Consider the following 24,086-nt stretch of genomic DNA (forward strand, 5'->3'; position numbering starts at 1 on the left):
GTCATTTAGAGATTATTACAGATTCACATTCACATTCAATTCACAGTCACTTCAATCACTATCATGCTTTCTTTTACAAACATGTAAAATAAATAAATAAATAAAATAGATACTTGCCCTTATTTTTTTTTCAGTCTGTTAGCATGTTGCAGTTCCAACTTTGACCACTCAAATGTTTGGCGCAGTTTCCCCAAGACCACAGTGGGAAGTGTTTTGTGGAAAAGGGACATTTGTTGCTAGAAGTCCAGACACATGCAGCTGTGATGTAATCAGATTTTAGCACTACATATTTCAGCATAATAATAAAAGGCAGTTCAGAGTTATGAAATAGTTATTGAAATAACAATCATAATTTACCTTGGTGTCAGATTTATCACAAAACACAGTAACATACAAGGCTTACCTGGACTATCAATACAATTCATAGTCAGCAGGCCAGGTCCATGTACTTGTGGCCTTAATTAACTAAGAACCTTCAAAATCATATGTTGCATTATATATGGTGTATTGTTGTTGTTGTTGTTTTTAATATATATATTTTTTAATATTGATTCAGACTGATTACTTAATAGGCAAAATCATTGATCATGTTTTATCATTATATTCTTTATATTCATATATTTTTGTATTCTTTTTACATATATATAAAAAATAATTTATATCTATTTCAGTTTTAGGTGTAGTCACTGTAGTATTTAAACTTAATTGGAAAGGGAACATTTCTGGACAGTAAGATTTTTAATGTTTTTTAAAGAAGTCTCTTCTGCTCACCAAGCCTCCATTTATTTGACCCAAAGTACAGCAAAAACAGTAACATTTTGAAATATATTTAAATGTTCTATTTAAATATATTTTAAAATGCAGTTTATTCCTGAGAATTCAAAGCTAATTTTTTAGCATCATTACTCCAGTCACACGATCCTTCAGAAATCATTCTGATATTCTGATTTGCTGCTCAAAAACATTTATTATTATTATTGTTGAAAACAGCAGAGTAGATTTTTTTTCGGGTTTCACTGAAAGTTGAGAAGAACAACATTTATCTGAAATAGAAATGATTTGTAACATTATAAATATCTTTATAATCACTTTTGATGAATTTAAAGCATTCTTGCTAAATAACACTAGCACTACTTTCTAAAGAAATTATACACACTCCAGACTTCTGAATGGTATAGTGTATAATGTAAAAAAAGAAAGAAAGAAAGAAAAAAAGAAAGAAAGAAGCTTTTTATTTCAGATAAATGCTGATCTTTGGATATTATTATTGTATAATATAATAATAATAAATGTTTCTTGAACAGCAAATCATCTTATTAGACTGATTTATGAAGACACTGATGTGACACTGAAGACTGGTGTAATGATGCTGAAAATGTAGCTTTAATCACAGGAATAAATTACATTTTAAAATATATTTAAATAGAAAGCAGTTATTTTAAATAGTAAAAATGTCACAGTGTTACTGATTTTGCTGTATTTTGGATCAAATAAATAGAAGAGACTTAATAACAGAAGAGACTTTTTAAAAAAAAAAAAAAACATTAAAAATCTTACTGTCAAAAAAAATAAAGAATTTGGCTATATTTTTCATATAATATTTAATCTTTAATTCAATTAGTTTAATAGTAAACAATAACACACTGATTCGGATTAATTTATAATCTGAATAATCACTACCTTCACTAAAGCGCAGTAAATCTAACGCATAACACATTAGAGCATAAAAAGCCCATGATTTCATTAAATCTGCTCTGACTTGTTATTTTAAATTCCACGATTTTCCCCAGACAAATTCCTGATATTTCTAGGTTTCCCCTGACCGTGGGAATCCTGTTAATTCCAAGAGAATTCCCCTCCATGCAGAGCGCCACAGCAGAGGCGCATCTCTTGTAAACACAGCGGCTCTCGCGAGATTTCCTCGCGCCGCGCAGCAGCAGCACACGCAGGAGCGTCTATGGAGCAGTGAGGGCAGGCGGGAGACGGAGCAACCGAACCTGGCTCGGACTGTAGCAGGAGACGCGGGGTGAGAGAGGGTAACCTGCCTATGACGTCGCTGTGGTGTGTCTGAGCGGCGGTTCCCGGGGTAAGGAACTACCGCAGCCTTTTCCATCAAACAACCCCTTCTTTCGAGACAACACTCTAGTAGTGACCACTTGAGTCTGTGCTCTCTCTGTAGGCGTGCTTCTCCGATTATCCCGTCCATCCATGCTCCATTCGAGCCTGTAAGGAGGACGCGCACATACTCAGGGAGGCGAGGGAAGCCCATTGGTCTCCCTACCGACACCAGCGCCAGGTAAAAAACCGCTATATGACTGTAATACCAATGTTAAATGTCCCATTTGACGGAGCGCTTGGCTGACTGTGACGCAGCTTCGCTTCATTTCAGACTGCGATCATTCAGCGCTTATGAACAGTTGATGCTGCGGCGAGGAGGCTGCGGAGCAGGGGAATGTGCTCTGCTTATGGCCTAGCCTGTTTTTCGCATAATTCCCACTTTTAGCTCCCGAGACAGCCCCACCTTCATTTGCAAATTCATTTTAGTAATGCAAAACCTTGGACAATACACAATCTCTGTTTAAATAACTGTAAGTCATCATTGGCGCAGGAAGACATACTGTTATTCCCAGCTTATTCATTGCGTTTGAGGTAACAGATTCGCACCTGACAGATCAAGACAATGACAGTTGGCCAGCAGGTTGTAGCTCAGGTCGCGGGTGTTACACGAAATTCCATGAAGTGGAAATCCAATTTCCCGCATTGGCTTTCATGTTGATGTTTGTAGATGTCACGCCCTTTTGTTTACATTACATTGACACCTCCCTCAGACTCGAGCATGTCTGTGAAGGACCATCTGCATGAGGGGCTGTGAGGCTGCTCAACATGAGGGTCAATGACAAATAAGGATGTCTGGGATGTTAATAAGAAGTCTGTTTTAAATCTATTTTATCAATGCATGTTATTAATCTTGTGAACAGTTCATCCATGCATTAGTTTAATTTTTAATTTATTTTAACCTTGCAATGTTTAATTAGTCATAATTGGATTTCCCTTAAAAAAAAAGAGGATCGCAGGACATCTCCAAACTTTTAGTCTACTGTAGTTCAGAAGGAGAAGTTCACTTCCAGAACAAACATTTACAGATAATGTACTCACCCCCTTGTTATCCAAGATGTTTATGTCTTTATTTCTTCAGTCGATAAGAAATTATGTTTCTTAAGGAAAACATTTCAGGAATGTTCTCGATATAGTGGACTTCAATGGTGTTTGATCTTCCAAAATGCAGTTTAAATGCAGCTTCAAAGGACTCTAAACGATCCCAGCTGAGAAAGAAGGGTCTTATCTAGCAAAACGACGGTCATTTTGAAAACAAACTGATAATTTATATACTTTTTAACCTCAAATGCTAGTCTTGTCTTGTCTCGTCTCTGCGATGCGCATGCTTAGTCTGTGTAATCCGGAACCATACAGTTAGGGTATGTCGAAAAACTCCCATCTCGTTTTCTCCTTCAACGTCAAAATCGTCCTACGTCGCTGTTTTACCTTTTTTGCAAAGGGAGTTTGATGTTCTTTGCATGTTCACTTTGTAAACACTGGGTCGGTACTTCTGCAGCGATGTGGGACAATTTTGAAGTTGGGGAAGAAAACGAGATGGAAGTTTTACCTGTATTTTAACTGTATTTACCAAATTGAACCGGGAAAAAAAGTTCACACGAGACGAGCGTTTGAGGTTAAAAAGTATATAAATTGTTAATTTGTTTTGAAAATGACCAATCGTTTTCCTAGATAAGACACTTCTTCCTCAGCTGGGATCATTTAGAGCCATTTGAAGCTGCATTTAAACTGTATTTTGGAAGTTCAAACTTGGGGCACCACTGAAGTCCACTATAAGGAGATAATTCCTGAATTTTGTTCCTCAAGAAACATAATTTCTTATCGACTAGAGAAAGAAATACATGAACATCTTGGATGACAAGGGGGTGAGTAAATTATCAGTACAATTTTGTTTTGGAACTGAACTTCTCCTTTAAACTCAGCTCATGCAGGCTAATGTTCATCTGTCTCCACTTTTGAGTTCAGCACCCACATCTCAAAATCCAGTAAACATCGGATGGATAAAACCATGTCCACACCCTGCAGTATATATTTTCTTTTTTGATATTGCATTCCACTCACTATTCATGTTTGTTAAAAAACATGTTTACAAAATGTTTTAATGATTAAAAATGTCAAGTGGTGTACTAGGATTCTTTCATTGCATCTTAAATACATGAGTGAGCATTTATTTAAAAGTAATGAGTTTTCTAACAATTTTTTTCAAGGTTAAAAAACGTTTTACGAGCATCATACATTTTGAATTTGTGAATATCAGTAAGTTATCCTGGGGATACTCAATTTTACCTGAACATTTGTTGTATGACCTTGACACATAGCCATGCCACGTTTTTGAAATATAAATAATATTTTTATTAACAAAATTGTCTGTTTTTTAAATAAATAAATAATAATTCCATCCTTATTGTGCCAACATTTCAAGAATTTCAGACTTTTAGAATAGTTTTTTTTCTTTTTTCACAGATGGTTACACCACCTTGACATTTAAATGAATTATACTGAAGTCATTTTGTTTGTATATTTTTCATATTTTTTTCAAAAAGCTTAGCAGATTTGGTCAAACACAAGAGCATCATGTCACTGACCCATAATCATACATGTGTATATAAATGTAAAGATAAAAAAAGTTCATTGTTTGCTGTTGAATAGTAGCTAGTTTGTAATAAATTAGTTGTTGTGAAGAAATATCAGTAATATGGTCCAATACCTGCTTTCAGCGAGTAAAATAGCTAAGAAAGTCATACGAATCTAGGGTATGTGTGCACTTCAACCTACTTGACCTTTAGTGAGCCTAATTTACAGATTATTTCAGGGTCATAAAATCAAGTCTTGCACTGCTTCCCTATTGCTAATTTACTCATTAAAGTAACGTGTCTTTTATTGATGGTTTTGTGACTAACCAGTCTGAGTCATAGGTTTGTGATTATAGCTTTTTTTGTCATATTAATAGTGTCAGTTGGCATTATTGATCTTATAACTTGGCTGTACATCAATGCACTATTGATGTCTTTTAGATCTAAAACTTTCAGGAAATGGTAGAAAAGCTGAAAGCTCTTTAGGTGCAAGTTTAGATGAAATTACTGGTTATAAACAAAGCTTTGGCAGCAATGCTTCCGGATTCTTCAGACACCTTAAAAAAAGAGCTGTTTCAGATTAGCGCTTCACTCAAATTGACTTAAAAATGAACAAATGTGCTGTTTAAACACTGGCGCGTATCACACATCTGCTGGTTGTTTTTATTTTTCACTTTTATATCACACATTTCTCAGGATATGTTCTACACGACACTTCTTTGATGTGTATTCAACAACCTGTAACATCTGACTGATTGAAATACAGAATAAAGTTCAAACTAATAGCGGCAGTTGTACAAAATGAGACTTACTCATATTTCTTCACTTTAAACAGAAGTATAACTTTCTAAATCACTTTAGAATTCAATTCTGAAAGTTTGCTTTGCATGAAAAACCCAAAAGCATTGCTTGTTGTGCCACATAACATATTTTAATTTACAGACGTGCTTCACTAAATTTTTGAATATCCTGCGAGCCTTATTAATGGAAGAATTATTTTAAAGAAAGTCTTTAAGCAGATTATATAAAACAAGAGCAAAAGACATTATTAAATTGACCTCACATTAAGTGCTCTCCAGCTCTGTGGAGAGAAAGAGTAAGAGCACTCCTGAATAATGACTGCAGCAGATTAGCAAAGGTCCTCAGAGTCCTCAGACATCCACATCCGCCTGTATTCATTCACAAATTTCTCATTTCCTCTTCTTAGGTTTTAGATAGACCACAGTGTCTTCTCGGTTTCTGTTACAGTGTTTGCGGCTGCAGCGTTGGTGGCTCACTGCAGAGAAATCGTTCATTATTCACGTCTCTCTCTGCAACATACAACTCTTACATACAAACAGAACCTCATGAAGCTCTCAAACAAATGTGGCTTGTCTTTTGCATCCTTAAGAGCAGTGATTCTCTCGATTCAGGTGGTGGCATGTCCCATATTGTATTAAATGCATATTCATATTAGGATGTCCATAGCTATGTCTTATTTTGAATATAACCTGCTTTACATGTGAGCATGTGCTTAATTGTTTTTGTGGTGCATCCCAGTCTTTGCATGGTAAAGTGCTAATAGATCAAAACCAAAGCAACGAATTTGCTCTTTGGAGCCAAAAGAAGATTCATGAAAAACAGTATTGGAAGGGCTTTGTAAACAACTTATGTCGAATGAGTCTTGTTGTTGGGGACTTGTGATGGAAGCTCACGGATTTCCTGTGCTTCAGGGTAACATTAGCACCGATTAGTGAAATTGAAAGTGTTGCTTGGAAAGGGCTGAATTTCACCTTCAGCGATTCTTCTCTGATTACTGAAAGAGAAAATATCCATCAGTTGTAAACTCTTTCAGGCGACGTTAGAAACTTTGGATGATGTCAGTTTGTGTTCAAAGTACATATCCATCTTATCACCGGAATAATTTAAAGATGCAATGCCTGGAGTTCTCTCACACCTTTCCATAATATCACAGGTTGCAGTTTGAGTTTCTTATGTTCACTAAGGCTGCATGTACTTGATCAGAAATACAGTAAAAAGAGTAATATTGTGAAATATTACTATTTTAAAAATAACCAATAAGCATAAACAGTTACATTGTCCTTTTTCTAACAATTCAGAATGATACTACTATGAAAATATGGGCTTATTTGCTTTTTCCATTTCGTTTTTTAAACTGGTGGGTATTGCGACAATACATTTGAGAATAGTTCAATATAAATATATGTACGTTCTGCATCGAAGTCTTGTGGCGGATGTTTAGATGTTGCTCCGTGGCGCACTGAGAATGATTGATGTTGCGTGTCTGTGTTTGTCTGGGCTCACCAGGAGAGCCCCTCCTTCCCAGGCCTGCTCAGGAATTAAATGATTATCTCAAGGGTGCTCCCCTCATTTGTATGGAAAAATTGTATTTGGTGTGGCAGCTTCAGGACATCCCCAGATAGTGCTGCGGCGATAGGCTTACAGATGCTTGACTGCGACAGTGACGCAGTGGAATTGTGTCTCCTGTCACTCAAAGGGAGGAAAAGGAACAGAGTGTCTGTGCTGTCCCTGCCAGAATGTAGAGGGGTGCTGGGGACTTGGTTGGTAAACCTATCAGCCCTGTTGAAAATGAACTGATCTCATGATATAAACATACCTGTGGGAACTTTTTCGGGAAGATGTGAAATACGTACCAGTAAGTACATATCATTGCAGTTTCCAACAGAAATGAACACTAGAGGCAGCAAAACATGAGCACTTTCAATTGTTTTCATACAGTTATAATTACAGCTTCATATGTTTCGCTTTCCGGACGTATACAAGCTTGCTCGATAGCTCAGCTGGCACGGAATTAGACTTAGGATGTGGAATCCCTGGGTACAAATCCTGTAAAAAACATGGCTTACAATGACATTTCAAGTCAGAACTGTGTTGACACGTACAAAACCAACGTCCATAAAACATACCATATGTACCTTCATCTGTTCCGGGGAAAAAACTAACACTCAGGGAAAAAAACAAGCGCCACTCAGTGGACATTTCACATTGAATGTGTCACGAAACGCACATGGCGCTACGTATTTCGCATCTTGCGAAAATGCTCCCACAGGAAATTTTTCATCGTGGTTTTTTTTTTGTTTAGTTTTCACAGTTTTTCACTGGAATTTCAGGTTAAATGTGCATCTTTACGTTCTATATCAGATCTCCGTGTTATATTCAATTTGTTTGCATGAAATATTTATCACTCCCATAAGTTGAACAATATACATTTCCTTTGGTCCAATCAAACAGAAACTTTCTGTTCCTTAATATTAAAAATATACTTACAGTTCCCAAAGTACTTTAAAAGTAATAATCCAAAAGCGGATCCAATGATGGACAACTTTTTCAGCAGCCTTGGTCTGTCTTGGAAGTATTTTTCAATTTTGATTTTCTAGTTTGATTTGAAGCAAAAATTGAACATGAAATTAAAAAATTAGACAGTTTTATAAGGCAATGAGGTACTCATCTTATGAAACATTATATATTATTTTAACGATTAAAAAAATGTTTGACTAAAACTATTAACAATGTATATATTCTATTAAAGGAGACCTATTATGCCCCTTTTTACAATATGTAACATAAATCTCAGGTGTCCCCAGAATGTGTCTGCAAAAGTTTCAGCTCAAAATACCCCAAAGATCATATATTACATCATTTTAAAAATGCCCATTATGAGTGGAAGTAGAAATAGGCTGTTTTTGTGGATGTCTCTTTAAATGCAAATGAGCTGCTGCTCCCCGCCCCCTTTTTCAGAATAGAGCTTTGCCTTTACAACTCGTACCTCAGATACTCTAAAAGACATCTGTTTGGTTTTGATTATTATGTCTATTGCACTGAATAAAGTCGCGTGTTTTAAAGCCATATCGGTTTAAGCACGCACACAGAAAGCGGCTGTCACGTGGCATGTGAGTACTAAAAGTTCTCTTTCATGTCTTAAACTGTCAAAAACACACAAGTTTATGTTAAAAACACACAGGAGTTACAAAAACAGTCGGTTATGTCTGAAGGTAAACAGCTGGGAAAGAAATTGCATGTTTATGTTAGATCTGTGTGGCAGCAGCGTAATATACAGGAAATAAATCAATAAATCCACTGCTCTCTTGCCTCCTCTGAGGCTGGGACTCTAAATAGTGTTCTGTGCTCGTCTGTGCAGCCAGTGACAGAACAGTTAATATGCTTTGCTCGAACTTTTGCCATGGTGTTGGAGCTGGTACACCGTTGTCACTTGCGAAAACATCATGGCAGATCCGTGGGTGGAAATGTGCAGATTAAGTGGCGGTAATATTGTAATAAGATCCCCTTCCTATGCCATGGGGGAGCGAAATCTGAGCGGCTCGTTTTTTTCACATGCTTGCAGAGAAAAGCTTACCAAAACAAAGTTACTTGTGCTTTTTCACATTTTCTGTGTTGGTAGATTCACCGGGGACCCGATTATATTCATGATATGTCCCCTTTGTATAAAATATTCAGATTGCAATTATGTAAGTAGTCTGAGTACAGTTCAAAAACTTTTAGTGGTGGTTAATTTAAAATGAGAAATAATTGCCAAGTAATTGAGAGATGCGGGCTGTACTTTAACATGCTATCAGTCAGCATGTTTAAAACCTGTCTGAGAAGTCTTTTATGAGCTTTGTTTACAATACCAACATTACAATTATTAAAACTGCTCTTGTGTACAAATATTTACGAATAGGTTTATTGGTAAGCTGTTAAAGTAAGTTTAAAGCACAGTACTATCTAAAGTCTGTTGCTGATTCATTATGGTGTGGTACACACTCATGAGTATCTTGTCAAAAAACTAATCAGACGGATGGCTGCTTTAAGAAATTGAAACTGCTGGATGCCGTGAGCTAAGTGCTGTTATTAAACAGTTTTTTAAAAATGAAGTTATACTGACACTAATGGTGGTTTTCTACAGTATCATATCATCGCTTAACCTCCTCAGAGTTTAGGGTAGGTCTGTCTTGAAAGGTTTATTCATTAACTTTAAAAATCTATTTCCCTATGGATAAAATGAATGAGATTTTTTTTCTTACTTTTGTGGCAAGCGGGATCTTCCAGGGTTGTGAGTCACGTACAGGGTTTCCTGCTTGCGTTAAATGATTAAGGGCTTCACTGATATCTCTTTGGACCTTGAATCACCCATGTACTCTCCTTACCATATTAACAGCAGATTAAGGTTGCAGCTAAATGCACACAACCAGGAATTATCAGTTGGTACTGTGAAGAGGCCCTTCATTTGCCTTTACCGAATGACTGAAGGATGCTAAATATTCCTTGTCTGACCCACATTTGATTTGCTTTAAAGAAGTGTTTATGTTAAGAGGGAGCCGTGCAGATGATTGTCTTTGTTGGCCCTATGACATTGAGGGCACTGCTTTATCTTTAGCGGCTGCAGTCTCTCCAGTAGCTGTGATGTCCTCTGTCATCATGTCCAAAAGTCTGCGACAAACATCATTTGTTAATTATCTCCGAAGGGAAAATAGGAGGCTTTCTGTTATAGAGGACACAACGCTGCATTACAATTGTGCTTTCAGATTTCTGTTTGTCACGCTTCACACTCTTTGGTTAGGGTATGGTTGTTAGATGTTGGCACATTCAGGTAAAGACTCATGGTTTCACTCTTGAGTCACTGTTTCATCCTGAGCTGATCTGTTTAGCCGTTGGAGGTTTACCCTGTTTGTGATCCTAACATGCTGACTTCCCTTTTCTCTGCTCACACACATTTGAATGCTTGGATTTGACACGTACGACTGCTTCTGCAAAAAAGCGAAACATTTTGATTAACATCCATTCTAATGTACTTTAGCATTTTAAAGGTAAGGAAACACAGGCAAATGTCTCCTCAGAAATCTCATATTTCATACAGTGTATGTGCTTGACTTCTCTGTCAGAGGAACATATTTTGCTTTATTGTGTTTTTGTAAAACTGTCACTGTGCAGTGTGCATGAGACTGCTTTGATGTAATGCTTAAGATTTACATACTTGCTGTGCTGTTTGGCATTTTTGAGACTGCTTTTAGACTTTTAGGACTCATTTGTGGTATTCACTTTATAATTGTAGATATTTATTCCTTATCTTTTAGTCCTTCTCTTGGATGATAGTAAGTGTTGGCATTCTGCCTCATTTATCAGTGTTGTAATTTCAAGTCCTTTTCCTCATTCTAAAAATGAGTCAGCTTTCACTGCTTTCTCAATCTGATATCTCAAGATTCCGGTTATTACTCATTAACAACTTCTTAAAATGATAGGTCACCCAAAAATAAAAGATTTGTCATCGTTTGCATATCCCGTGTTGTTCTAAACCTGTATTCATGTATTTTTTTTGTTTATTTTATGAAGAACATCTCAGACATCTTGAGTTGTTAGGCAAGATGTCTGAGCTGCTCTTTTCTGTACAGTGGAAGGTGATTTAATATGTCAAGGCCTAAAAAAGGCAATAAGCACCATAAACATACACTACTGTTCAGAAGTTATTATGATACAGTTGAGGTCAAAAATTTACATCCACCTTGCAGACTCTGCAAAATGTTAATTATTTTACCAAAACGAGAGGGGTCATACAAAATGCATATTATTTCTTATTTAGTTCTGACCTGAAGAAGATATTTCACATAAAAGATATATAGTTCACTAGAGAAAATAAGAGTTGAATTTATAAAAATGACCCTGTTCAAAAGTTTGCATGCACTTGATTCTTAATACTGTGTTGTTACCTGAATGATCCACAGCTGTTTTTTTTTTGTTTAATGATAGTTGTTCATGAGTCCCCTTGTTCGTCCTGAACAGAAAAACTGCATTTTTGTGTATTTGAACTTTTTCCAACAGCGACTGTATGATTTTGAGATCCATCTTTTCACACTGAGGACAACTGAGGGACTCATATGCAACTATTACAGAAGGTTCAACATAAAAAAACAACACAGTTTTAAGAATTAAGTGTATGAAACTTTTGAATGGGGTCATTTTTGTAATTCAACTATTATTTACTCTTGTGGACTATATGTAAACATCTTTTATTATTCAGTACTAAATAAAAAAAATAACATGCATTTTGCATGATCCCTCTTATTTTGGTAAAATAACTAACATTCTGCAGATTCTGCAAGGTGTATGCAAACTTTTAATCTCAGCTGTATGTATTTTAAAAGAAATTGTTATTTGGCAAATTCACCTGTTCTTAACAGCATTAAATAGTTAAAAAATATCAGTAAAGATGTTTGTTACAAAAGATTTCTTTCAAATAAATGCTGCTCTTTTGAATTTTCTGTTCATCAAAAAATACTGAGTTTTCACTAAAACAGTTTTCAACACAACATTGATTGTAAGAAATATTTCTTGAGCAGAAAATCAGCATATTAGAATGATTTCTGAAGGATCACGTGAAAATTCAGCTTTGCATCACAGGAAATAAATTACATTTTAAGATGTGTTAAAATAGAAAGTAGTATTGTAATAACATTTCACAATATTATTGCAATATTATATTTCACAATATTATGTCATCAAAAGTCATAGAATAGTTTTGTGTGAGGAATCATTTTTTTTAAATTGTGAACACCAGAATTTAAGTCATTATTCACTGATAATCTTGCCCTCCACCTCAAATCTCATCCGTTCAGTTGTAAAATTATAACTTTACACATGCAATTCCATGTAAGTGATGTGTCTAAAGTTCTTTTACTTTTAAATACTGAAGTTTTTTATTGAGTTCAGTGTTAGCTTTAAATATGTGTTAGCATGCAGTATGCTCATCTCTGTCTGAGAGAGATGGGTAAAAGGCGCTTTTTGGAGAAATCGCCCTCTTTCTAGTGTCTATATATACACGCATATTCTGAATGCACGTAAATAACGCACTACACATAATAATAATGCTATAATTACACATTTGTTTTCTTTGAAGGTGCATTAACTACAAAGAAGCTGAGATTAATCATGATTAAATATATATTAATTGACTGACAGCACTACTATACACAATAAATTTCGATGCGCTTTCTGATTTAATGAATGAAAGCATGCATTTTCATAGTGTCTAATGCTCTCCTTCAGATACCACTGCATTTACCATGGGACTTCATGTTTGCTTATTTATTCTCACAGTCGTCCTCATCAGACTTTGTTGCAAGTGTCTGTGTTGCTGGTAAGTGTTAAACAGTTGTGCATGTTGAGAGTGAGAATGAGAGAGAAAAACAGACAGACAGGGAAATCAGAGAGGCGACAGGGGGCTTGTACGTCTGCTTTTACAATGACTGTCTGTCAGATTGTGTAAGAACGAAGGGGGGAGTAAAGAGGAAGAGAAGAGTGAAAAATCCACACGCTCCTTTTTTATGTTTCTTTCAGGCTGAGTCACTGTCGAGGAGTGGGAAGATCTAGAGAGAGAGAGAGGGAGACAGCATCACGGAGAGAGCGCGGGAGAGAGAAAAGCAACGGAAGGAGGGGAAAACCGCTACACAACGCCTTTGAGAGCGAAGCAAGAGAGAGAGAGCCAGCCAGCGAGAACGACGTAAAAAGAGAGACAGAGCACAGCAGTGAGGGAGGGAGAGAGACGCTGAGGCTGGGAGAGCTGACCCCCCTCCCCTCTCCTCTCCTCTCCTCCTTCCCCCCCTCCTCACTCCTTCAGGAGCTGGTGTGTAGGAGCGGCGAGTACAGTGTGACTGAGGCAACATGAGCGATGTCACCATCGTTAAGGAAGGCTGGGTCCAGAAGAGAGGTAAGTAGCTTGTCTCTGCCCGCGTGTCGGTCAGCTAGCCGGGTCGCGTACGCGTGCGTCTCCAGAGACGGCTCTCTCCGTCATGGGCGGGCCACGGCGTGGCTTCAGTCTGTGTCTGTGGAAGCCGGCATGTGGGTGTGCCTCGTTGCATGCCGTGTTTAGTGCTGGTGTGGCATTTCAGAGAACGTGCGTGTGTTTGTGTGCGTCTACCAGAAAAGCAACTGCATTCAGATTGGTATCCGTCATTTCTCACTGCACTGCTCTGACGTGCCAGGCTGCTACGTTTGACGGGGTTTTCTGCACATGCTTGCACTCATCCTGATGCGTAATGCTTGGTTTGAGTAGATTATGGTGAGGTTTTATTTATTTGATCAGTGAGTACATCTGGAAAGCGAGTTGTTTCAGTCTTTTTGGTAAAACATTTGTGGACTGCAAAGGCTGTGGTGTGCAAATAAAAACACTCACTCTCTTGTAAGTCAAAGTTAATTTGAAATCAACATGGGAAGATGCTCTAGGTGGATTCTGTACTGACTACCTAGGGTGCTTCAAGCAGGTTGTCCTGCTTTCAGTTTCGTTTTCCTCATCTTATTGTCGCTTTTAAAGTCGTATGAGTGCCTTTTTAGTTTCCCCGTATGTGTATCAATAAGTATGCATGTTGACAGATGTGCACTCGTTTTCAATTCAAGTTTGTGGTTTGGTGATGCAAGCAATAGTGGCTGTTGGCGGTATGATTGTTTAGTAAAGTTTGACTTTATGCAAATGAGCAGCAACATTTTGTGGTGACTAGCACCAGGAGTGCAGACAGTAATTTGGTTACATGTACTTTAAAAGTTTTATTTTAATCAGTCTAAAGCTATTTTTTGTCACCTTACAGTGACTGAAGTTGAACCCGCCGGGTGGATAATGTGATTGGAAATGGCTTCGTCCATCATGGATACACATTAATCAAATGTATATAGTTGACCTGGGTGAGGTACCTACGCTAAAATAAAGATGCAACACTGAACGCATGTTTAAGCATGTTTTTGCAGTGATAGCATAGAAGAACCTTTCAGTGGACAGTTCCTAAAAGAACCATTTTGAAGAACACTTCAAAAATCTAAAGAACCTTTTTCGACTTTAAAGAACCTTTTCTGCATTTGATTAGTTCCTTGGATGTTCAAGGTTCTTCATAGAACCATTGATGCCAATAAAGTACCTTTATTTTTAAGAGTGTAGGCAGAGTCAAGCAAGGACTAGTTCAGTGTGAATGCCTTTAACTCTGTATGCTTATGCAACATTGGGCCTGATGTCCTTCCCTCTGATTGGATGAGCTGCTGTTGGTCTAACATGTTTGTTCTTATTTTGATGTGTCCAACAACAATTAATTTTTTTTTAGAATTCACCACTTCAGTTCAAGGCTCCTACAGTCATGAAAATTCGTGGAAAAGCAATTAACATTTCTATAGTGAATAAAGAGAGTTTTGTTTTGCTTTGAAGTACTGCATTGGTTGGATGTAGAGTAAAACGTTTGTTGAGGGTCTTTAAGGAGAAGTTCACTTCCAGAGTAAAACTTTCCTGATAATTTACTCACCCCCATGTGATCCAAGATGTTAATGTCCTTCAGTCGCAAACAAATGAAGGTTTTTGAGGAAAACATTCCAGGATTTTTCTCCATATAGTGGACTGCAATGGGGATCAGCGGGTTGAAGGTCCAAATTTGCAGTTTCAATTAAGCTTCAAAGGGCTCTGCACGATCCCAGAGAAATAAGAGTCTTATGTAGCAAAACGATTAGTCATTTTCCAAAAAAAATACAAATGTATCTACTTTTTAACCACAAATGCTCATCTTGCGCTAGCCCTGCCATGCATATCTATGACTTCACACATTACGTAATCATGTTGGAACAGTGTACTTTGATTTAAAAAGGTAGGGTAGGATGAAATCTCCATTTCATTTCCTTCTCCAACTGCCTTTTTGTTTATAAAGGGCATTTCACTTTCCGCCAACGTCACACGTGACCTTTCCACCGTGGTTATGTAATGTGTGTGGTCAAGCTGATGCAAGACAAGCATTTGTGGTTAAAAAGTATGTACGTTTTATTGTTTTAAGAAAATGACCGATCATTTTGCTAGATAAGACCCTTATTCCTCGGCTGGGATCGTGTAGAGCACTTTGACGTCTGTCAGTTTCCAAGACAATAGTCCTAGTGTTCATTAAAGCTGTTTACATTTCAACTCACAAAAATGATTTTTAGATGTAGTTAACAACACCGAGTCACTCAAAAGGTTGTTATCTTGCATTCAATTGTAAAGCAGTTTCTTTTCCCTCATGTCTTTATCCAGTCATCATGAACAACTTAAAAGGTCATTAGTTAAAAATGAATCAGTCAAAAACTGTTGGAACCCTTTTAATTGCTGGTGAGTGTTGTGTTTGTGAACTCATGTGTGCAGCATCCACGTTGAGTCAGATTTGAAATTCCCTCCAGTGTGTGCAGTCTGGGCTGGGCTTGAGGATGGAGTGGTTAGTGTTTGGGATTGTGTGTGTGTGTGTATAGTGGGAGAGTTTGGTGTAGCCCTGGGCTGGGAAACTGGCTTCATTCTGTTTGCCTTGGCTGCCGACCAGGACGACCCCAATCACCCTCTTCTTTTCCTCTCCTTTTTCCACTTTGTCTCCGCCACTTTCTGTTTCCATTATAGCTTTTACTGTCTTCCCCCCTCTCTCTGTCTATGTCCTGTTGTACTTTTACTTTTCCATTTTGCTGCTGTCTCTCTCCGTCTCATCATCTCTCTCTCTCCTTCCCTCTAGAGCACCTGTGTCGCAGTACAAGTTTGTCCCCCCCCCTTCCTCGACTTTTTAGGGAAAAGAGCTGTGTGTGAAGAGAGGATAACCAAAAGGGTGACATCATTTCCTGTTTACTCCACTAATGAATGGGTCACAAAGAAAAGGGCCAGCTTAAGACACTGAAACCCCCTGTTTCTGACTTCACCCCGCTCTCAAATCTCATTGTCTAAACATTCCTCTCATCACTGACCACAACCTGTTTAATGCATCAGCCAAAGTTTGATTGTTCAGAGATTACGTCTGCAAAATCATGCAAAGCACACCATACTGGAATGTCATGGAACTAAATAGCATGAAGTTTTATTTTCGAATCTTTAATTTGATGCAGTTTTGTTTTCCAGATTGCTGGTCCGCGGTAGATTAGCACTGATTGCAAGCAGACCTGTTGATGAAAATGCTTTTGATGTCTGCGCAGTTTGTGTGTGTGTGGAGGTTAGCTGTCAGGCTCCATAGCTGAAGAGCAGCGCAGAGGAGTCACATGGTACACTGCTCTCTCCCGCAGGACCGCTGGAACACTCTGTTCTGAGGAAAGGATACAGGCGCATGAATGAAGCTCGCTCGCTCGCTCTCCCGCATGATCACATGACCAGCGATGCGCTCGTTCATTCACTCATACAGTACTAGCATATGGATTGCATAGACACACAAACACCAAACTCTGACCTTGCTGACTGTTATATCCTTCACTTCCTGTTCCTTTTCTCATACCCAGCAATCTCCTGCTCTCAGATGACCACTGCGGCCATCTCCTCATTATCTCCTTCCTGCCCCCCCCCCCCTCTCTCTCTCTCCCCAGTATGTAAAGTGCATCTGAGTACACACCAGCTCCGACTGCAGTGGAAGTACAGATACAGGAGCATCCTCATGCAGGTCAACACAAACAGAGACTCTTTCTGGTGCTTGTGGGATGTATCTGGTGTTGGTTAATCTAGATATATCTCAGTCCAGTCAGACCATGTATGGAAGCTGTGTCCTGACAACCATGACCCTGACAAGTGTCCGTTTGGGGTTTTTCCTGCGACATTACTCTGATAATCCTGCCCACAGTGACTTTTGATCAAATACTCTGCTTCTTATGAATATATATTCTGGCTGTAATTGTGTTTCATTACATAGCATTTTCTCTTTCAGCATTTGTTTCTGGATTTGTTTCTTTAGACCTGGACTGGACGTGATGTAGGCCACAACCATGTCTAATTTTTACAGATTAAAGGGATAGTTTTACAGATTTTTTTTTTTAATAGATTAAAGTGATTTTTACCGATTAAAGGGATAGTACACCTAAAAATGAAAATTCTGTCATGTCGTTCCAAACCTGTAAGATCTTTGTTTATCTTCAGAACACAAATTAAGATATTTTTGATGAGAGCTTGTCTGAGAGCTTTCTGACCCTGCATAGACAGCAACACAACTGACACGTTCAAGGCCCAGAAAGCTAGTAAGGACATCAATGAAATAGTCCATGTCACATCAATAGTTCAGCCTTAAATTTAGTAAGCTACAATATTAATTTTTGTACAGAATTTTCATTTGTTGGTGAACTGAAGGTTTTTTTTATTGATTCTCAGAGGTATTTCACAGTGCAACACAATAAATCTGTACAGAATCAACAAACCCTCCCCAAACTAATCCCCAGTTATGGCTCTAAATTCACAACTTGGTTATAATCTAATGCAATTAAAACATCTTCTGCGATATAATGGTAAGAAAAAAACAAATTAAACAAAATGAATAAATAAAAACTGAATAAAATATTATAACACATCACAATCAAACTTTGAACATCTTTTGGTCTGCCAATTTTGGCTTGATCTACACTGAGGTGTGGAGATTATCCAATTATAAGAAAGGTAATTTTACGTATTGTAGACTTAGTAGGTACAGTACAGTGTCAGGAACATCCTGTTCCTTTCAAAAAGGGTCAGTAAGAGTTTGGAAAATGGCCACGTAAAACTAAATTATGACTATTATGACGTGACAAATGTTGTAGTTGGACTTCAGGGGGAAAAAAAGTTTTTAGATAGTTTTAGATAGTGAGTTTCTTGCAGCTTCATCAGTATGAAAAATGTATGAACAAACAGTTCTAAAGATACATGTAGAAATATTAGAAAGGAGAGATTTAAATAAAATCAGGGCCGTTGCAGCACATAAGCTTTTCATGACGGTTTAAGTTACAATGAAATCAAAATTATTATTTTTTGTGGAATTTTGCAGTGTTTAATATAATGATTTATCCCTGCTCTTCATTATTTAAAAAAACATAAAAACAATAAAACATAATCTTTAAAGGGTTAGTTCACCCAAAAATTTAAATTCGGTCATTAATTGCTCAGCGTCATGTCGTTCCAAACTCTTTCGTTCATCTTTGGAGCACAAATTAAGATATTTTTGATGAAATCCGAGAGCTTTCTGACCCTGTATAAACAGCAACGCAACTGACACATTCAAGGCCCAGAAAGGGTAGTAAGGACAACGTTGAAAGTGTCCATGTGACATCAGTGGATCAACCATAATTTTATGAAGCTCTAAGAATACTTTTTGTGCGCAAAGAAACAAAAATAATGACTTTACTCAACAATTTCTTCTCTTCAGTGTCAGTCTTTGATGCACAATCACAAGAGTAACATGAGGCAGAAGTATTGGAAGTATAAGTTGGTTGAACCACTGATGTCACATGGACTATTTTAACAATGTCCTATATACAATATCGACTCTGAGAAACTCCTTCAGTGGCTGCAGCATCATGAAAAGCGTTGGCATGTTTACATCCTGCCAGGATGGCATCTAGTGTTTCTTGTTTCTGCCGTTAGTAAACTCTTTCAGTTGCTGTGGTCTACTAAATGCCTCAAAGTGGCAGAGCTAAAGTGGAGAGAACAAAAACGCAGGTCTTTATGAAGTTTTATTCATCCACAGGCATCTTTCCATTATTTTCTCCTTTTCTTATTGCTAGGAAAAGCAGTGAAGACTTGCATTGCTTCTCTTGTTGCCTTTGACTAAAAATTACAGCCAAAAGCCGTACAATGTGGCATCATATCAGTATTTTTTTCTGAGTTGTGTTGCGGTAAAAATAGCTACAGGTAGTGACAGCAGCTCACCCAGTGCCACCATTTGATGTAATCAAAATAATGGCATCCCCACAGCCCAAAATATGAACAAAATGATGTGGATTTTTTAAATAATGTAAATCTTGTATGTTTTTTCTACTACATATTTGGGTAAGAGACATCATTTATGTTATATTAAGCCATACAAGTCTTAACAACCATTCCAAACAACCTTAGATGCCATGACATACAAAGATTAAAAAGTAATGAAATAACATGAAGAAACAATTTTACGAAGGATTTTTTGCCTTTACAAGAAAATGTTGGAAGTTGGATGTGATTTACTCTGTAAATAATTCAGCTTTAAAATAGCTATTTACTTGTGTTTTATAGTTTAGTAGCAGAGTGGAGGGTAATTTTGATGAAATGCGCCTCGCTTCAAGCTTTGTATTCAAACGAGTGCCAAATAGAGTCTGAGAGCTGTGGAGGATCATGAGCCGCTCCTGTATCATCCTGGTGCTTTTTAATTTCACATCAGCTTTTCACAGTCATCCGTCTTAAGTCCTCCCACTTCCCTCTTAGCAGTGAGGGGAAAAGCCTCCACATATCCAAACAGATCCGCCGTCTCCTTTAAAGGAGGCGCACCTGCACAGTCTCTAACACGCGCGCTCACACGCTAACGGCTGCCTTTTCCACTCTCCTGCCAGTGTGCCTTTCAGACTAGCGTCAGCACGTATGAAGAAAATACTGCGGCCCCCTCAGTCACGACTCGGTGGCTTTTGTGTGTGGTTGTTTTTCTGGTTATTGTATAAGTGTGTGTGGTGTGTGTGTTTGAGAACAAGGACAGGATGACGTGCTCAGAGAGGGGATGATGGCTCTGGGGGTCAGGCGGTGTTGTAGCAGCAGGCTGGGGGTCACTGGCTGACTCACTGCGTGCCTCCAACTGACTGACTGACTGCAGAGTTAGTCATCTTTCTGAATCGTGCAGAAACCCAGCCCAGAGAGAAAGAACGAGACCTTGAGGTAAGGAAAGGCAGATAGAGAACAAAAACAGAGAAAATGATGAAGTGGTTTAGGCTCGAAGTATTTTGGAGAAAGTTAGAGGTTTAAAGAAATGGTTCACCTAAAAATAAAATATACTTTCTGCATTTACTCACCTTCATTTCGTTTCCTTTATTTAAATCTGTTTGCATCAAAAAAGGAGAACATTCTTTTGATGCAGCTCCTTTCTATAAAACGAAAGTAAATTTGACCAGCAGAGACCGTCAAAAAATTACTGTTGTTTTTTTTTTTTAAATGAAGGTATTTCATATTGCTTCTGAAGTTGATTTTTTTTTTTTGAGGAAAATAAGTTATATACATGAAAATTATATAATGTACCCCTTAAAAGTTTGGAGTTTTCTAGTATTTTTTAAATGTCTTTTGTGTCTCTTAATAAAAAAAAAATACAGTGAAATATAATTATGATTTAAAATAACTGTTATCTATTTTAACAGATTTTAAAATATGTGAAATTTATTTCCTGTGATGGCAAAGCTGAATTTTCAGTGTCACATGATAGCATTGTAATATTCAGATTTGATTCTGATTTTAGTATTTTTGTGGAAACTGTGATATTTTTCCACGATTCTTTGATTAATAAACAGTTTAAAATAACAGCTTTTATTTTAAATGGTAATGTTTTGAAACAGTGTAAATGTATTTGCTGTCACTTTCTGATAAATTTTAATGCATCCTTGTTGAATAAAAGTATCAATTTCTGTCTATATATATGTATATATAGACCCCAAATATTTAACAGTGCGTAGTGCATAGATTTAATCACTGAAAATATTCATCTTTGCTGAAGCTCTGATTGTTGAAAATCTTGTTCACTTTCAGAAAAAAAAAATTACATATATGGCATTTATATGAGAAATCCACTTTTAGTCAAAATTTACAGATAATTTACTGACCCCCTTGTCATCCAAGATGTTCATGTCTTTCTTTCTTCAGTCGATAAGAAATTATGTTTCTTGAGGAAAACATTCCCGAATTTTTCCCCATATAGTGGACTTTAATGGTGCCCCCAAGTTTGAACTTCCAAAATGCAGTTTAAATGCAGCTTCAAATGGCTCTAAACGATCCCACCAAGGAAGAAGGGTCTTATCTAGCAAAACAATCGACCATTTTTGAAAGAAATTGACAATTTATATACTTTTTAACTTCAGACGCTCGTCTTGTCTTAGTCTGCGTGAACTCTGTTTTTTTCGGTTCAATATGGTCAATACAGTTAGGGTCATCACAGAGACGAGACAAGATGAGTGTTTGAGGTTAAAAGGTAAATAAATTGTCAACTTGTTTCCAAAACGACCGATCGATTCGCTAGATAAGACCCTTCTTCCTCGGCTGGGATCGTTTAGAGCCATTTGAAGCTGCGTTGAAACTGCATTTTGGAAGTTCAAACTTGGGAGCACCATTGAAGTCCACTATATGGGGAAAAATTTGGGAATGTTTTACTTAAGAAACATAATTTCTTATCGACTGAAGAAAGAAAGACAAGAACATCTTGGATGACAAGGGGGTGAGTAAATTATCTGTAAATTTTTGTTCTGGAAGTGGACTTCTCCTTTAAAGATGTGTTATTTTAGGTTTAACATCAGTAATGAATGTCATTGGTTCTTGTATGTCTCAGAACAAAATGTGATTGTTCAAATTTGAATATGTGGAGTTTTACCAGCCTGGTCTCATTGTTTACACATAGGTATTAGTACGTACTGTTTACAAGCACAAAATGTACATTTTTGTACATTTTTATTAACACTGAAACGTACAATTTGTACGTATTTCAATGTTTAAAACGTAAAAATTGCTACGTATTTTTAGCGACAAAACTTCAAATATTTACAGATCTTTTATATCATTGAGATATTTGTATCAGTGCATTTTTATCTTTTTATCAGTATGCGATTTAGATTTTAAGACCCCTTAACCTACCCATTTTGTAGTGAATATAAAAAGATTTAAAATGTAATTGACAAAAATATATGGGAAAATTACCATTTTAGTAACAATATAGCATAAAAAAAATATTTTTTTATAGTTGCTAATCCCTCTCCTACCTCTAAACCTAACCATAACTATTTATATACAGTATAAAGAAAAACATGACAGACAGATGAGTGCAATTACAATAGTTTATTTATTGCAAAAAAGTCATAAGCAGTGCCAAAAGTTAACCAAATGATGAAGCGTTGCAGCCACAGTCCTCTCTCATGAAATACAAGTTTTGTGAGGTGCAGAACAGGATTTAAGTTGTTAATCACTGAAAATGTTATCCAAATTATTATCCCGATCCACTCCGTGAAGGTGCGCATCAGAGCCAATAAGCATTCAATATTACGCCGTAAAACATGTAAAGTTGCTTGATGCGGCAACTGTTGAATTTGCAACTAGCTCAACAGCGTGGGTACATTCTTAAAAATAGAGGTTCCAAAAGGGTGTTTTTGCAGTGATTCCATAGAAGAAACATTTTTGGTTCCCCAAAGAACCTTTCAGTGAACAGTTTTGAACAACATCATAAAAATATCAAGGACCTTTTTCCTTTATAAAGATCCTTTTCAGCATTTGAAAGGTTTCCTGGATGTTCAAGGTTCTTCATGGAACCATCAATGCCAGTAAAGAACCTTTATTTTTAAGAGTGTATTGCTGCTTATGGTCTCTGATCAGAATGGATATGAAGATCACTGAATAAAGGCTTGAGTTTGGGACCGTTTCTTGCAGTCGTGTAGATGCTGAAGTTTTGGTTTACAGTATTGTATGTTTAAATGCTGTAAATGCATCAGTATTGTACATTTTAAAACTTAAGTACATGTACATTTTGTAGAATCACTTGTTACGTAAAATAAATACGAATTATCATGACATCATGTTGGTTGTACAGTTTTGCAGAGGGGAACATTTTCAGTGAATAATGACTTTTTTTTCCCTCACATTGTCTGACTTCAGAACACATGGAATTTATCACAAACCATATGGATACTTTGATGGCGTTTTTATCATTTTTGGAGTTTGACAGCCTCTCATTCACTTTCAGTCTATGGAAAAGAGCAGTGCAAACATCCTGCTTTTAGTTGTTCACTTCACCCTTTGTGCTCTACGGATGAATGGAAGTCATTCAGGTTTGGAACAACATGAAGACAAAATTGTCTTTTTTAGGTAAACTCTGCCTTCAAAACATAAACTGAGGGTGCAAAATGACTATATTTGTGGTCCTGACATGGTTCCTCTCAAACAGAGAGAGAAGGAGAGGGAAGATAAAATTGTGAACTGTGTTTGGTAACGTTTTTCCAAGCCCTGCGGTGATCTATCTGACTGTCTCACATCTCGCATGTTTTAGTGATGAGGCAGCGATGCACGGGGCGTGTGAACGTGTGCGTGCCTCTGAGAATTTAGGAGTGCCTGCGGAGTATGTGTATGTTTAGGCAGGAGCAATCCGGACCAACCACTGATCAGCCCTTCAGAATTCCAGCAGCACATCTGCAGTCCAAGAATGCGTGTGATGGATGAAGATGAAGCTCATTACCAGGCTGTGTCTCCAAACAGACCTTGGATCCAAGCATTATTGTGTCATAATGGAGATCAGCTGGATTGTGATTTAAACATGGTCCATCTCCATTATGTGCCAAATATGGGAGTGATCATCCATCCACTCCTTTGGAAAATATGACATTTACTTGAGTTCTTATTGAATGTGCTGTGTTCAATTCGATCACTGGATGCTTAGTTATTTATTGCAAGTTATTGTCTAGATCAAACCAATACATTTATGT

At 37.2% G+C, this 24,086-nt stretch overlaps 1 protein-coding gene across 3 annotated transcripts in view; it reads left to right on the plus strand.

Annotated features, from left to right (window-relative positions):
• The first annotated feature begins 1,938 nt into the window (after positions 1-1,938).
• Positions 1,939-24,086, plus strand: part of akt3a (v-akt murine thymoma viral oncogene homolog 3a) — a 117,787-nt gene continuing 95,639 nt past the window's right edge. For 2 of the 3 annotated variants that reach the window (XM_051125314.1, XM_051125315.1), the window contains exons 1-3: positions 1,939-2,086; positions 2,180-2,296; positions 13,038-13,407. In XM_051125314.1, the coding sequence (XP_050981271.1) occupies positions 13,362-13,407 (46 nt within the window). In that variant the 5' untranslated portion in view covers positions 1,939-2,086; positions 2,180-2,296; positions 13,038-13,361. Of the gene's footprint in view, positions 2,087-2,179; positions 2,297-10,407; positions 10,514-13,037; positions 13,408-24,086 lie in introns of those variants that run through there. The other variant, XM_051125316.1, reaches the window with a different exon arrangement.

Source organism: Labeo rohita, chromosome 13 (genome assembly GCF_022985175.1).
Source record: "Labeo rohita strain BAU-BD-2019 chromosome 13, IGBB_LRoh.1.0, whole genome shotgun sequence".
NCBI classification, from domain to species: Eukaryota; Metazoa; Chordata; class Actinopteri; order Cypriniformes; family Cyprinidae; genus Labeo; species Labeo rohita.